Below are 14384 nucleotides of genomic sequence, written 5' to 3'. Positions count from 1 at the left end.
GTGTGCCCGCGCAAAGCAGTGACGATAAATAATTTTTTTGGCGAATAGTTTTCTTATGGGAATATAATTATTAGATTTTGGTATTAGTTATTTTATGTAATAATAAAAATTACCACTTGTAATTAAAATATTTATGTTTAAAACTTATATTTATATTGTATGTTTATACATTTGATGTAAAATTAATTATTATCGGTATCTAGTTTAAGAAATTTAGATTAACTTATATTGATGGATTTAATATTTTAAAATTATTATTTTGTTCCAAATTAATTTTCTAATAACCTTCCTTAATTCAAGTTTTCAAAATTTTTGGCAAGTATTAATGGTTTTGTTATGCATAATTAATTTGTACACAAAACTTTGTATCTTGTACCTCCTAAAATTCAAGATATTACTAATATGTTTTATATATAGTATAAGATATTCTAACCCCTCTAGATTTATGATATTTTCATATATGTACTTCAAAAAAATTATTTAATTTAGTTATTAACTTAAAAAAAATCAATCTTATATCATTATCCCGCTACACATTAGGATAATAGATAAGGATAATAAAAATTCTAATAAAAGTAGGATACAAATTGATTAAGAAAAGTAAAACTCGATAAGAAAACCAAAAAAAAAAAAAATTCAAATGTAGAACTTATTTGGATAAAAACCGTTGGAATGTACGCCTCTACCGGATTTCTCATTAGAAAATATCAGCACCGGGTATAACTAGAAAAATGCTTAAACGGTCGTGTATTGAGTTTAAAAATTAGCTTTATCCTGATTCCAGGTATTTCGGATACGGGTCCTATGGATCCGGGTATTCCGGGTTTTAGAACCGGGTTTGTAAAGAAAAATAAATAAATAAATAAAAACCGGAACCAGGTTCATTTGGGTTTAACGAACCGAAACCGGTTTAGTGGGGCTGCTCAAAAAAATACACCATTACTGATCCACCCACGACGACAAGGGCTACTCAAAAAAAAATCTACTCCTCTCCTGTGATCAACATCAACTAGAAACTCAAATCAATATTTGCTAGTAATCTAAGTGGAAGTTCACCATCATTCCGATTTTGCCCCCTGAATGGTTTTCTGATTTCACTGTCACTTTTTGGTGTTCTACCAGCACTAGGTGTTGGTGATCTTGAGACTTTAGCATACCCAGATGTAAATAAAAGTTTGCTTGAAAGAACCTAAATATTAGAAATTACATTCAGAACCTAGATGAAGCATAATCTTTGAATATAAGTGATTATTAGTTTATTACCTACTAATTCAGGGTCAATTCGGTGAAGCATGAGCTTTCTTCTTGCTCTGCAACTTGCTCGATAAGCAATGACTGTATGTCCAAGGGCAAAAACGACAGAAAAAAGAAAGAGTAAATGCATCCCCGTGACTTCTTTAAATGCAGTCTTTGTCTTGAAGGAGATGATGAAGCTTCGGCCTCAAGTTGTGAATTAACAGTGAAATTGCAAACTTTAATGGATAAAAAGAGAACTGAAAAAAGCAGAGTATAATGTCACTGTTCCATGATATTGTCCGTGTGAGAGTGTGAGAGTACAGGGCAATCACAAATCATATAAACACCTGAAATAACAAAGAAAAGGCGATTTTAATCCTTTTTCTTTTCGGTGATTATTTCATCTGATTATGCATAGACAGCAATCAATGAAGTTTAAAGAAAAAGGTCAAAAGAAGACAATGAGAGCAAATGCACTAACCACACAATTTAGACACCACTACCATAGGTTTATAAAAAAAGGGTAATTTGATGATTTCAAGAGACCCATGTGTTATCAAGTGGTATACCGTAATAGGTTTTAGGATATACATATTCTAATTAAATTTTATTATATTGTAACATATGACATAGGCCTGGTTTATGTCTGAACATCACATAAATGGATCAGTTTGTACATATTTGCTTCATCTTGAAATAGGTATAGTAGAAAAAATAATACAGAAAAAATAAGTTAGGTTGTACGAAATCACATAAATGATGATACAGACCCATCATACTAGGCCCGCATCATGCCATAAGCCCAAGTGTAGAACTCACTCCCAAAAGCCAACTTGTAGGAGGAGGGGACACCTAGACTTGTAAGCCACCAACTTATAGTACTTTCGACCGATGTGGGATCATAACAAATGATAAATGTACCGTTTATTTTATAACAATTTGAAAGTAAGACAGCTTCACAATTTGTTTTTTTCTTTCATTTTCCAAGTGTGTCACCTTTACGATTCCGGGTTTCCGGTTATTTCTGGGTCTAATACACGAATCCAGTTCCAATTATCAATTTTCGGTTCCAACCGGTTTCATACCCACTTTACCAGGTCCGATACCCGGAACCGGTTCACGTATACCTGTTCGGTTCTTGGTTCTTATAATACGTCAATTCCGGTTTCCAGGTTTTCCGGGTCCGGGTCAACCGATCCAGGTTTGGACCCACTTTCATCTCTACCGCCTCCCGATGGCTCACCAGTCTCTTTCTTATGTCCGCCTTTGATGACAATGGTGCGCTCTTGGTCTTTCCTCTCTGTCGTTTGCCGATCTACAACTCCGACCATCAACCTCCGTAGCTAGTGAGCTCTCTGTCTCTCATCTTTGTAGGATTTGTAACTTCTTTTTCTGTTTCTCTTTCTTTCTTTTCTTTCATAGAACTTTTTTTTAGCATAAACGTAAAAAGGCATATTATATTGTGAGTTGTTAAAGTACAAAAATGCTGCAAAAAAATGTTTTAATCTTGTTTATTAATTGTAATATATCTACCAACTTTTGTTAAAATCTTATATAGAATAACTTTGAATTTTGTATAAGGTTTTTATTCTATATAAGATTTTATCAAAGTTTTCTATTTATTTATTATTTTGTTTGTTTCAAAGTTTTAATTTTGTATAAGGTTTTTATTCTATAGAATAATTTGGGTTGTGGTGACTTGGTAAGACATGTGGAAGATATGGTGGATAACCTATTGACCCATGTTCAAATCTTGGCACTACTCAGCCCTTGTGGCCATGGAGGTTCGCCTGCAGTGACTTCAGGGCATGAGGCAAAGCCTCGTTAGGGAAGTTCCCTTTCCAAAAAAAAAGGTTTATTTATTTATTTATTTATTATTCATAGTATATATATATATATATATATATATATATATATATATATATATATATATATATATATATATATATATATTGTCACACCCCCAAACAAGAACGGTTGAAACGTTTGGGGGTGAATGACTTCGTTTACAATATCATAACAAATGAATAATAGTGATCAAAGCCATACGACCATTGCATTGATAATTAAGTAGTTTACATTGTATTCAAATCATTGTTTGTTTGACATCAAATACATATGACAAAAAATATATGACGTGATATTGAAGCGCTCCATCCTTAAAAACCGTTTTGAGTACCTGTTTATTGATTTCCTGATAATACAAGTGATTTTGAAAAGTGTCAACAATTAAGTTGGTGAGTTCATAAGCGTTTTGTATGAGAATGATTGGTAACTTTTCCTTGTAAAAATGATAGAGTGTACTTTCAGAAAATCCAATATTATCTTTAAAATGAGCTGTAAGTCTCAAATCCAAAGACTAAAAATGTAAGTAGTGTTGTACTTAAAAATAGTATTATGAAGTTTTATCATTATATAAAACTACTTGAATGTATGTTAACCCCGTAAACCAAATATTTTGCTAATACCCCATGTGAGTTATCTTAACCATGCTAGCGACTAGTGGCCTGTTACGACGTTCTTCAGACGTCGGATTGTTATGACATTTGTCACCCCAGACCTGTCGGTCTAACTGTAGCTAACAGCTTGGGTGCGGGGTTGTCAATCCCCATATAGATCTATACAAAAGTGTCACGCTCTCCATACAAGAGACTCTGGTTATAATTCAGGACTTTAGTGTGTACTCTGGTAGGTAAGGTGAAGCCAAATATCTCACAAAATTGTATCAACCGGTTTACGTATAGTGCACTGAAAACCCTTTTCTTGTAAATGTAAGTATTATCCTTCCATAACGGTTACATAGTGTAAAAATAATTATACTTTTAAATAATTATTTCTATGTCCTGAAGGAGTAAAGAGTGTGAATGCCCCATAAACTATACTTATTATAGTTAATAAAAAACGTGTTTCGTTGAAATGAAGAATCCATTGTATGTACCACTATCATTTTACCATGATAGATAATAACATGGAATGAAATAATTATATATGTATTTTATAAAATTATATATGTATTTTATTATCGTAATCATATTTGTACCCATTATATATATATATATATATATATATATATATATATATATATATATATATATTTGTAAGAATAACATATCGTGTTTGTGCTCGTTTTTCCTAACTTCGTGTTTTTAGCAAAACTTTGTATGGAAAGTTCACAAGTTTGGAGGTAAAACTGTTTCATGAGTTTAGCACTTTTTTTCAAAAAGGTAGTAAAATGTATTTTGTATTTTAACACAAGTTCTCTTGTGTTTTACTTGTATTCCCCCCCTTAAAACATAGAAAAATCTTGAAAAGTGTAGGGGTATGAACTCACCTTGAGTGTAATTGTGGTGGGATGAAGAGTTGATGGTGAAATCTTCAGGCTTGGAACACTTGAATGTAGTCGTATCCTATGAGTTTTTAACACATAATAATGTGTGTGAATGAGATGAACTATCATGAATGTGTTGTAAAAACACTAGATTAATAAGAAAACTTACTATAATTCTTAAGAATCAATCTTGAAGGTGTTTCTGGGAATGTTTTGATGATGTTACTGGGAGAAAATGCATGAAGTTTGTACTTGTTTTCTTGAGAGAAATTGTAAGAATTTGAAGATGGAAATGAGAATCTTTGAGGAGTTCTCGGGCCTAATATATATATATATATATATATATATATATATATATATATATATATATATATATATATATATATATATATATATATATATATCAAGGTTGCTGAAATCGCTTGACGGTAGCTCGACGGTCGACTGAGGTTAAGGGATTAATCGGTCTCGACGGGGATTAATCGGGGACCATTATTTATTAATAAAAAATTAAATATATACTAAGCAAATAACCATAAAAAAAGTCATAACTAGTATTTAAACATTTAAGTCATAATCCATCATATTACAAGTCCAAAATAAGTTTAATAATAATAGAAACACACATTTTCATATATTTAAATGTTCATATTCTTTTAATCTTCAAGTTCTTCCACTATTTGAACTCCATCCGACTCATATTCATCTTCTTCAAACAATTGCTCCTCATTGTCGGATTCGAAATCTTCATCAAAAAGTTCTCTCGGTGTTGAACTTTTACGGGGTACTTGATTATTATTAGTCCCAAGAGTTTCATCAATTGCTTCCATCACTGATTCAGGGTCAACTTCATCTCCATCACCGTCATCTCCATCTATCATCCATTCTTGAGCTGCGTGAGAATCATTTGATAAAAGCACTTCCAAAGTCCTATCTTTTCTCTTTTTGTGTTTTTCCATTAGATTAGCATTGAATTGAACATAAACAAGATTGTTCAATCTATTTGTCTCCAATCTATTACGTTTCTTTGTATGTACCTATAAAAGTACACATAACAAAAGGTTAAAAACGTTCTTGATATTTAAAGATTACAACTTTATAACTAACCGCTTCAAAAGTGCTCCAATTCCTTTCACAACCCGATGAACTACTAGTTAAAGAAAGAATACTCATTACAATCCTTTTCAAATGAGGAGTTGAGCCACCAAAAAGTCTCCACCATCTTGCTATAATTTTAAAGAAAAAACACATTATTAAATTGATAGATATAAAATTCTATTATTTTGTAAATTATTAAAATAAACATAAAGCACATTACCCGGATCAAAGTCGACATTGTTCACCATACAACCTTTAATTGCAAGATCCGCTCCAAATCTATCAACTTTTTCCTTGTATTTTGGCAAATCTATCATCACGACTTGTCTTTGCATCTCAAAATATCCTCAAAGTAATGTATCAAAAAATTCAAGAACCGCATCCATTACGTCGGGATCATGTTGGAGTTGGGAATCCTTATAATGATAATAAGGATTCAAAAGATAAGCTGTCAAATGTAATTTTGAATCTAGCCTACCTTTCATCTTGTGGTTTATGATATCTATAATAGGCTTGTAAGCTTTCTCGTTAACACCCAAAGCTTTCATAATTTCTTCTTTTGCTACTTTAAGTTCCTCGTAAACAAAACCCATTGAGGGCTTCCAATCCGCGTCAACCATTCAAAGGACTTTCACCAAAGGGGCAAACACTTTTAAACATTGTGTCACATCGGCCCAAAATTGAAGACTTGTCACTGTTCCATACGAGGCTCTTCCTTTAGGTGTTCCAAAAAATTTGCATTCCTCCCACTCGTTACTAGAGAACATACTTTTTAGTTGCTCCTTCTTTTCGGATAAACTTTGTAATTTTAGAAAGGCGGAAGCAAATCTTGTGACTCCCGGTCGGATAATTTCCCTTTTCTTGGTGTGGTTTCTCATCATAGCCAAGGTTTTGTGGTGAGCATAAATGAAGATGGTTAATTTCTTTGCTTGATCTAAGACTTTCTTAAACCTTGGAAGTCCACCGATACCTTGAATATATATATATATATATATATATATATATATATATATATATATATATATATAACAAATTAACGAATTATAGTATAAAATAAGACATGTAAAAAACTAAAATAATAAATAATATAATAAAGAAATATAAATACCTTCGAGCATAAGGTTAGTTGTGTGTGTCGCACATGATGTCCAAAAAATTGTTGGTCTTTTCTCTTGTAGTAACTTTGCAGCTCCCATGTTATTCGTGGCATTATCGGTCACAACTTGAACAACATGATCGAGACCAACTTGTTGAATGCAAGATTCCACATAATCATATATGTATTGGCTTGTATGTGATTCATTGGAACATTCTTTTGATGATATAAAAACGGTACCCATTCTTGAACTTACACATAAATTCATAATGCTCCTTCTCTTTCTATCAGACCAAGCATGTGTCATGATCGAGCATCCAATCTCTTTCCATTATTCTTCGTTTTTTTTTCAACAAACTTTTTGTTCTTTCAACCTCATGCTTTAGAAGTGGATCACTCAAAGAATACCTGGTAGGAGGTGGGAGCCCTGTTCCAAATTGGCCAACAACCTCAAACATCATTTTGAAGCTATCATCTTCCAATGCATGAAAAGGAATTGTAGTTTTATATGCCCACCTACTAATGAATTTATGACACGCTAAAATTCTTTCTTTCCGATCAACATCGTTAAGATCAACTTTTTTTCCCTTTTCCTTCATAATTTCAGGGTTTATTTTATTTGCATAGCCATCCATGGGGCCTATATAACTTGGTGCTTTCAACCATAAAGAATCTTCTATTTCATCCATTTCAACACTATCATTTAACACTTGTATTGCCTCCGATCTTAAGGCCTTATCATGTTCGTGTTCAGCTTTCTTTTTTATCTTCCCTTCGGTAATAAAATTTCGCATTCTCAGTTGATCATCTTTTGTAGAGTTTGGACATCGACTTACATTTCCTGGCACATGACCAATATGTTGTTTCAATCTAGTAACCCCCCCGGTAAACACTTTTCCACACAAGTTACATTTCACTGTATCCATCTTATTTTTATCCGGGCAAAAACCATATTCCCAACTAATATCATCTGAGTTTCGTTTATGAGCACCGATCGAGGTTGATCCCACCGATGGTGAAGTCGAATTTTTGAATGTCATGATTGGAAACTACTATATACACCAGAAAAATACATCAAAAATGCACCAGTTACATTTCACTATATCCATCAAAAACTGCTATAGCACAGTAACACAACAAACATGCACCAGAACTACAACAAATCTTCAAAAATCAACATAACAACTAGATATCATCATAATTCTTATTCTCATCAAAAATCTGCATAACAACTAGTCAACTAGTGATAGCAAGTCAATAAGATGCAAGAAATACAAACAGATACAAGAAATACTGAAATACGAACAGATAATAGCTAGTCAACTAGATAACAGATGCAAGAAATACGAATAGAGCAAAAAAATACTGAAATACGTACATATTGATGGGAGAAATATGAAGAACAGATGATTAGTAGTTGCAGAAATCGGTACCCAGCAAACAGATGGGAGAATTCAACATTTTTTGGAAAAAGTGTAAAACAAATAATCACAGAAATATCGCCTCAACATTAACTCAACAATTTTTGGAAGAAAAAACGAATTTAGATGCGAGAAATAGGAAGAATACATACAGAAATCAACTCAGCAAACATATGGCATTTGCTTCAACAATTGAGAGGGACAGAAATCGCATACCTAAAGGCTGAAGCTTCGCCAGAGTATCTATTCGCTGGAGTATCTGTTCGTCGGTGTCCAATGGAGGTTCGTCGGAGTCTGGTGGTTGTCGGCTACAGCTATATCGCCGGTCCTAACCGAGAACCTTAAAAGCAAGGTATAATTTATGATTTATGTCCTAACTATTTGACTTTCGTTTGACTTGCTTGACTTTTGTTGACATAGAATAGCCGGTTGTCACATTATCCCCCCGTTAGAGGGAATTTCGTCCCGAAATTAGTTCTAGAGTGGGTACTCATGAGCTAGGGAAAAGATGTGGGTACTTCTGTCTCATTTGATCTTCTCGTTCCCAGGTGTATTCTGTCACAACTAGCACTTTTGGCTAGGAAATTCCGTCCTCAGGTAAGTAAGGACTATTGTGAGATTTGTGCTAACACTCCTAAGTGTTCAATATGAGTTCCTAAGGAGCCATAAAGTGTTAGAATGTAAATCTCTCCAAGTATAGTGAATCTCTCCCAAATCTCTCCAAGTATGTGAAATCTCTCCCAAATCTCTCCAAGTGTAGTGAATCTCTCCCAAATCTCTCCAAGTATGTGAAATCTCTCCCAAATCTCCCTAAGTATGCGAAATCTCTCCAAGAATAGTGAATCTTTCCCAAATCTCCCTAAGTATGTGAAATCTCTCCAAGAATAGTGAATCTCTCCCAAATCTCTCCAAGCATGTGAAATCTCTCCCAAATCTCTCCAAGTATGTGAAATCTCTCCCAAATCTCTCCAAGAATGTGAAATCTCTCCCAAATCTCTCCCATATGCGAAATCTCTCCAAGTATGTGAAATCTCTCCCAAATCTCTCCAAGAATGTGAAATATCTCCCAAATCTCTCCACGTATCTCAAATCTCTCTCAAATCTCCCTAAGTACCTTCCTCAGTCGAAAACAGCTCAAAACCGGAAGAGGAAAGCCCAAAAGGACCCCCTTGGTCCGGAACCTCTTGGTCCGGAACCTTCTTGGTCCGGACTCCTCTTGGTCCTGAACCTCTTGGTCCGGAACCCTCTTGGTCCGGAACCTCTTGGTCCGGAACCCTCTTGGTCCGGACTCCTCTTGGTATGGAACCCTCTTAGTCCGGAATGCCTCCTAAGGAACCAAGAGGACTCACCACTTCGGAACTTCCCCCCTTCTTGCTTCGGAACTTCGCTTCGGAAGACTGTTGGCCAGACCGGACTTCGCTCGCATGACTCCGGAATTTGGAAGATGACTTCGGAATTGATCAGACGACTTCGGATCCGAGAAGAGCACTCCGGAATTGCGAGATTTGCTCCGGAACTCCTTGCCACCCAGCTTCAGACCCTCGCAGCCTTCATCCTTCCCTCCGGAAATTAAGATATAGCTCCGGAATTCACTTAAAAGTTTCGGAATTCACCATAGAGCTCCGGATTTCACCTTTTAGCTCCGGATTTTGGTCATTTTCGGACCTTTTCACCATTTTAAGGTATTTTGAGGCCGGAAATTACACCAAACTCTTATTTTTCCTATCCTAAACCCCTTAGACTCCTATTTTATGCTAAAATTAATTATTTTAAGCATATTCTTCATAAAAATAAATGGTTGGGATTTAGGAAAATCTTATCCTAAATAAAGAAAAGGACAAAGGGATTGACTTTGTGATTTGATGATATTCCTCATTTCCCATGCAAATCACAGTATTCCATGCTTTACCCACCAAATATCCATGCATGGACCACCAGATACCCATGCACCAAAGATTCCTCCCTTTTCCTTATACTCCAAAGCAACGACAGTGAGGGAGTTTAGACTCCACTTTTTCTCTCACTTGTATCATTTCCTCTCAAAACTCATCTCCAAGCAAGAACAAGAGCTTGCTGAAAACAAAATTCTCAATTTCTCCCTGGAGTTGTAAGGTAAATTCCTCCACTCATCTAATATTTTATAATATTTCAAGATGAATCCATATTATTTTATTCATAATAATATGTGAAAAATCACCTTTAGGATAACTTTCTCTCAAGGAAGTTCTTCATCTCAGCCAAGAGTTTAAGCTTGAGATCTTCACTCCATAACTCCAGACAACTCCTCAACTAACTCAAGATGAGCTTCATACCCCACCTTTTTCAATGTTTTAATGTCTTTGGGGGAAAGTACAAGTCAAATCTTGCCTAAACTCTTAAATGATTGCATATATACGTATGTTGGTATGTGTGTCTGAAATATTATTAAATTAATATTTTAGTAATATACTCATGAACGTAAGAATTCTCAAATTCATAAAGAACAGAAGACACTTTGTGCAAAAGAGCCTCCCAACTATTGAATGTGTCCAACTTAAACCATTTATCTATGCTTTCATGTCTAAATATAAAAGTTATAATAGGGATCTTGATAAGTGGACACCATTTCTAGTAAATTTTCGAAAATGGAAACTTTGTGACTATTTTGCAAACTGTCAGGAAGTATTTTATAAATATTCAATATAAAAGTTTGCGTCAAGAAAATACACAAATAGAGCCTTTATGACAGAAATATTTGCATGTCATAAACTGCTGTCATAAAACCTCCAAGAACATAAGTAATGTTCTATATGTCATAAAACAGAAAATTCGTGTCATAACCGGCAGTTATAAATTTATACAAATTATAACTTGACACTTTTTCTCTCTTGACTAAAATGACTTATTTTTCAATAAACGAAAAGAACGAACACGAGCACCTAGTTAACGAGCACAATCAACGATATGGAACGAGAACGATATTTCTATTCAATAAGTACGAGTTTCATTATTTATCTAACAAATAATGGATCTCTAACGATTGCTCAAAAGGTTGTTAATATTCTAGTCAGACAAATCTCAAAAGTACATAAATATAAAAATATTAGTGTACGTCTAAGTCCTGTAAGGGGTTATAGCCAGAGTCTCCTGGAGGGACAGCGGGAATTTATGTATAGATCTATACGGGGTTGACACCCCGCACCTTCGTTGTTCACTACAGCTAGACAGGCCAGTCTAGGGTGACAAATGTCTTATCCAAACCGAGGGCGCCTGAGAAACGCCAAAACAGGCACTTCGTCAGATTAGTATGGTTATAACGACTCACTAGAATATGTTATATTAACTAGAAATTTATGTAAGGAAAACCTCATAAATAAATTTTGGCAAGTTGTGTTGACTGTCCTACACGTGATAGGTGATGGTCCGCATTTGTTGTGTTGACTGTCCTTCTTCATTGCGTAGAATGTCCACAATAGCCATGTTGATTCTTTCTCCTACAAGTATAGAGTCGTAATACTGCTATTTTTACAAATTAAAAAGCATAGGACTCTATGGAAAACGTTTGTAAGCGATTTTGATAACGATAAACTAACCCACACATATACATAGTTGGAAACTAGAACTTACGATTATCTTATAGCAGAAAATATAGGATTTTCTGGGGAAAACGATTTTTCTACGATTTCGATAATGATAAACTAGAACTTACGAATATTTTATAGCAGAAAATATAGGATTTTCTGGAGAAAACGATTTTTCTACGATTTCGATAACGATAAACTAGAACGCACACACTCAATTTTACTCGATAAGAGGAACAAGATTTTCAACCATATTTCCTTTTTGAAAATAAGGGATTTTTCTTGACACGGTTGATTGTTACTATTCAAAAGAACTATTCTTGGACACAACTCGCTTTTACAAATCACACTACTTTTCAAAATCACTCCTTATAAGGATGAACAAAAGTAATGTCATACACACACATATCCATGATTTTCAAGGCAAGACTTCAAACGATTTCATAGAAAATATCGGATTTTCTGAAAGTACAATGAGAACGATTTTAAACAAGTGTAAACGATGTTATACAAAAATGCTTATGAACTCACCAACTTTTTAGTTGACGCTTTTCAAAACGACTTGTATTCTCAGGTATCTAGTAAGCAGGTAACAAGGGACGCGGTTGCAGAACTATTTAGCTGTAGCTTGGATTTTTCTGCTTATGTCTCTTTTGTGTAATTCGATGAACAAATACAATATTTAAACAATGTAAGTTTGTTATCTCAATGTATGATGTTTGGATTGCTCTGTTCCATTTATATTCAATTGTTATGATACTGCACAATGAAGTCACCCGCCTCCGGACGTTTCCGCCGTCTGGTCCGGGGGTGTGACAGATTGGTATCAGAGCATTGTTTATAGTGAAGTGGTATATCTGGCCATACAAGATATACAACTATAAATACAATGGGACTAAAACACACTCTGCTTAAAAGTATACTTTAAAAAGATAAGTATTTTATAAAAGTATACATATCTACTAACACAGTATCATAACGAGAAGAAACCGAAAGTAACTAAAGGTTGAACACTACAGTCAAACCTGGGCAGTTATGTAATCATATCTGGGATCAATATAGCTTGATCAACTATATTTATTTGAGATATGACCAGCATGTGCTTGGGAGTGATGGTGGTGTTGCAACAAACCTAAAACCCACCAACTATGAGTACAAGAGAATACTAGAATCGAACATCAAGTTTAAAATATTATAGGAGTATTTTAGGACACTATAAACCCCTCCCACACCTAAACTTTCCCCGTATATCTCGTACCTCGATTCTCGCTCAAACAAGTAGTTGAAATTCCTCGCCAAGACTTCTACTACCCTGTCACGGTAAATTACAGATGGGGCAAGGAGAGACCAGAAGAAGTCCATGAGGAAAAACCCAGAAGTAAATCCCAAGGAATACCAAGAGATGAATCGTGAAAGGGAGAATTCCGATTAAGAACCCGGCAAGGATAAAAGCGCCAAGGAAACCCTTGATAAGCTTGGCCCAACTGAGAGTAGACCCGAGACCCTTTCACCTTTCTCTTCCCATATACATAAACACCCTATATAGGTACTCCTCGAATAGACATACCTAGAAACAAAACGATACCCACGCAAACACAAGTTAATAAATTGGCTCCTATCCAATTTAGGGCGCACCTTCACGAAGGACACCCCGATCCACAGTCGACGTGCACCGAACTCTAATAGCCAACACCCGCACAAATCAGACATCACCTCTGTTTAGACCACAAGTAACCCAAAGTGACTCCCGGTTTCCAACCCTCTGTCATGAAGTAATGGAGACCGTAAACAAAGCCCGATATATGGGAATGTAAATCCGATCCCCCAACAAGTAACCACAACACCATTCCAAATGCCTTGCAAAACCCACAAGTAGGACCAGAAAACTAGGCAGACCATGTGCACTCCTTAAAAGAGGAAATGGTCATTTGGAGACCACAACTCATAGCAATCGAGGCTAGGACAGCCTTAGCAGCGTAAGGAACACAAAAAGGGCACCCTTAATATAAGTGAAATGGCCAAGCACTTTGTGCGCCAAAAGAGGATCACCACACTACTCGCCTTAGGTCCATAATGCCCTTAATCGCAACTAGTAGTAGTAAACCAAGAGGAGTACATCCTCCAAGAACCCATACAACCGAACCCGTTAACTATAGTGCTAGCTATGTGCTATTTTGACGGATTTTACGTCAGACAATACATGCTCCCACTCAATACCATAACTGCATCATGGGGATGTAGGTTGACACAATTAGCACCGGTACATTAAGATTTTAGGAATAAACCCACTTGAAACTAGCTACAAGTACTTACGAGCTCACTTTTCGTGTGCAGCAGGGTCAAGTCTTCTCATGAAGATAGCCAGTACCCCGACCATGCACCGGTCCTACGAATAGACTCCGCCACTTTCCAGGCCACTGTAACAGCGGTTGTGGCAGCCGTCATGGCATACTTCAATGCCAACGACACAAGCGAGTTGGAAGCAGTGTTGGTAACTCCAACCGTAACAACAACCAAGGAAACCAACGAAGAACAACCCACCCATGCACTCAAAAACCTAAACCTAAGAACAAGAAACGAAAGTTCGGGAACAAAAAGGAGATAGTTCGACTCAAAGGCTTACTAAAAGGCAACAAGAAGGACCA

The 14384-nt window shown here is 35.4% G+C and overlaps 1 protein-coding gene and 1 long non-coding RNA gene across 2 annotated transcripts; both read right to left on the bottom strand.

The window, feature by feature from the left end:
- Positions 1–720: 720 nt before the first annotated feature.
- On the bottom strand, positions 721–1532 carry LOC145117721 (uncharacterized). Its single transcript, XR_013712767.1, has 2 exons — positions 1264–1532; positions 721–1189 (listed from the first exon to the last, which is right to left on the bottom strand). It is a non-coding gene; the product is annotated as an uncharacterized LOC145117721 (long non-coding RNA).
- A 3688-nt stretch (positions 1533–5220) lies between these two features.
- On the bottom strand, positions 5221–6255 carry LOC145113165 (uncharacterized). Its single transcript, XM_079049283.1, has 4 exons — positions 6040–6255; positions 5883–5997; positions 5672–5790; positions 5221–5601 (listed from the first exon to the last, which is right to left on the bottom strand). The coding sequence occupies exons 1-4, from the start codon at positions 6253–6255 to the stop codon at positions 5221–5223; spliced, it is 831 nt and encodes a 276-aa protein (XP_078905409.1).
- Between the last annotated feature and the right edge of the window lie 8129 nt (positions 6256–14384).

The sequence above is a fragment of the Lactuca virosa genome, chromosome 5 (genome assembly GCF_052849685.1).
Source record: "Lactuca virosa cultivar CGN04683 chromosome 5, Lactuca_virosa_CGN04683_v6, whole genome shotgun sequence".
Taxonomy (NCBI): domain Eukaryota; kingdom Viridiplantae; phylum Streptophyta; class Magnoliopsida; order Asterales; family Asteraceae; genus Lactuca; species Lactuca virosa.
Note: the sequence above shows the minus strand (reverse complement) of the source record. Positions and strands in the feature narration are given on the sequence as shown.

Coding starts and splice junctions, on each gene's coding strand:
- LOC145113165 (XM_079049283.1), bottom strand. CDS start 6,255: ATGGGTTTTGTTTACGAGGAACTTAAAGTAGCAAAAGAAGAAATTATG. Junction 5,998..6,039: donor ATCCCGACGTAATGGATGCG/GTTCTTGAATTT, acceptor GGATATTTTGAG/ATGCAAAGACAAGTCGTGAT. Junction 5,791..5,882: donor CAATGTCGACTTTGATCCGG/GTAATGTGCTTT, acceptor TTAAAATTATAG/CAAGATGGTGGAGACTTTTT.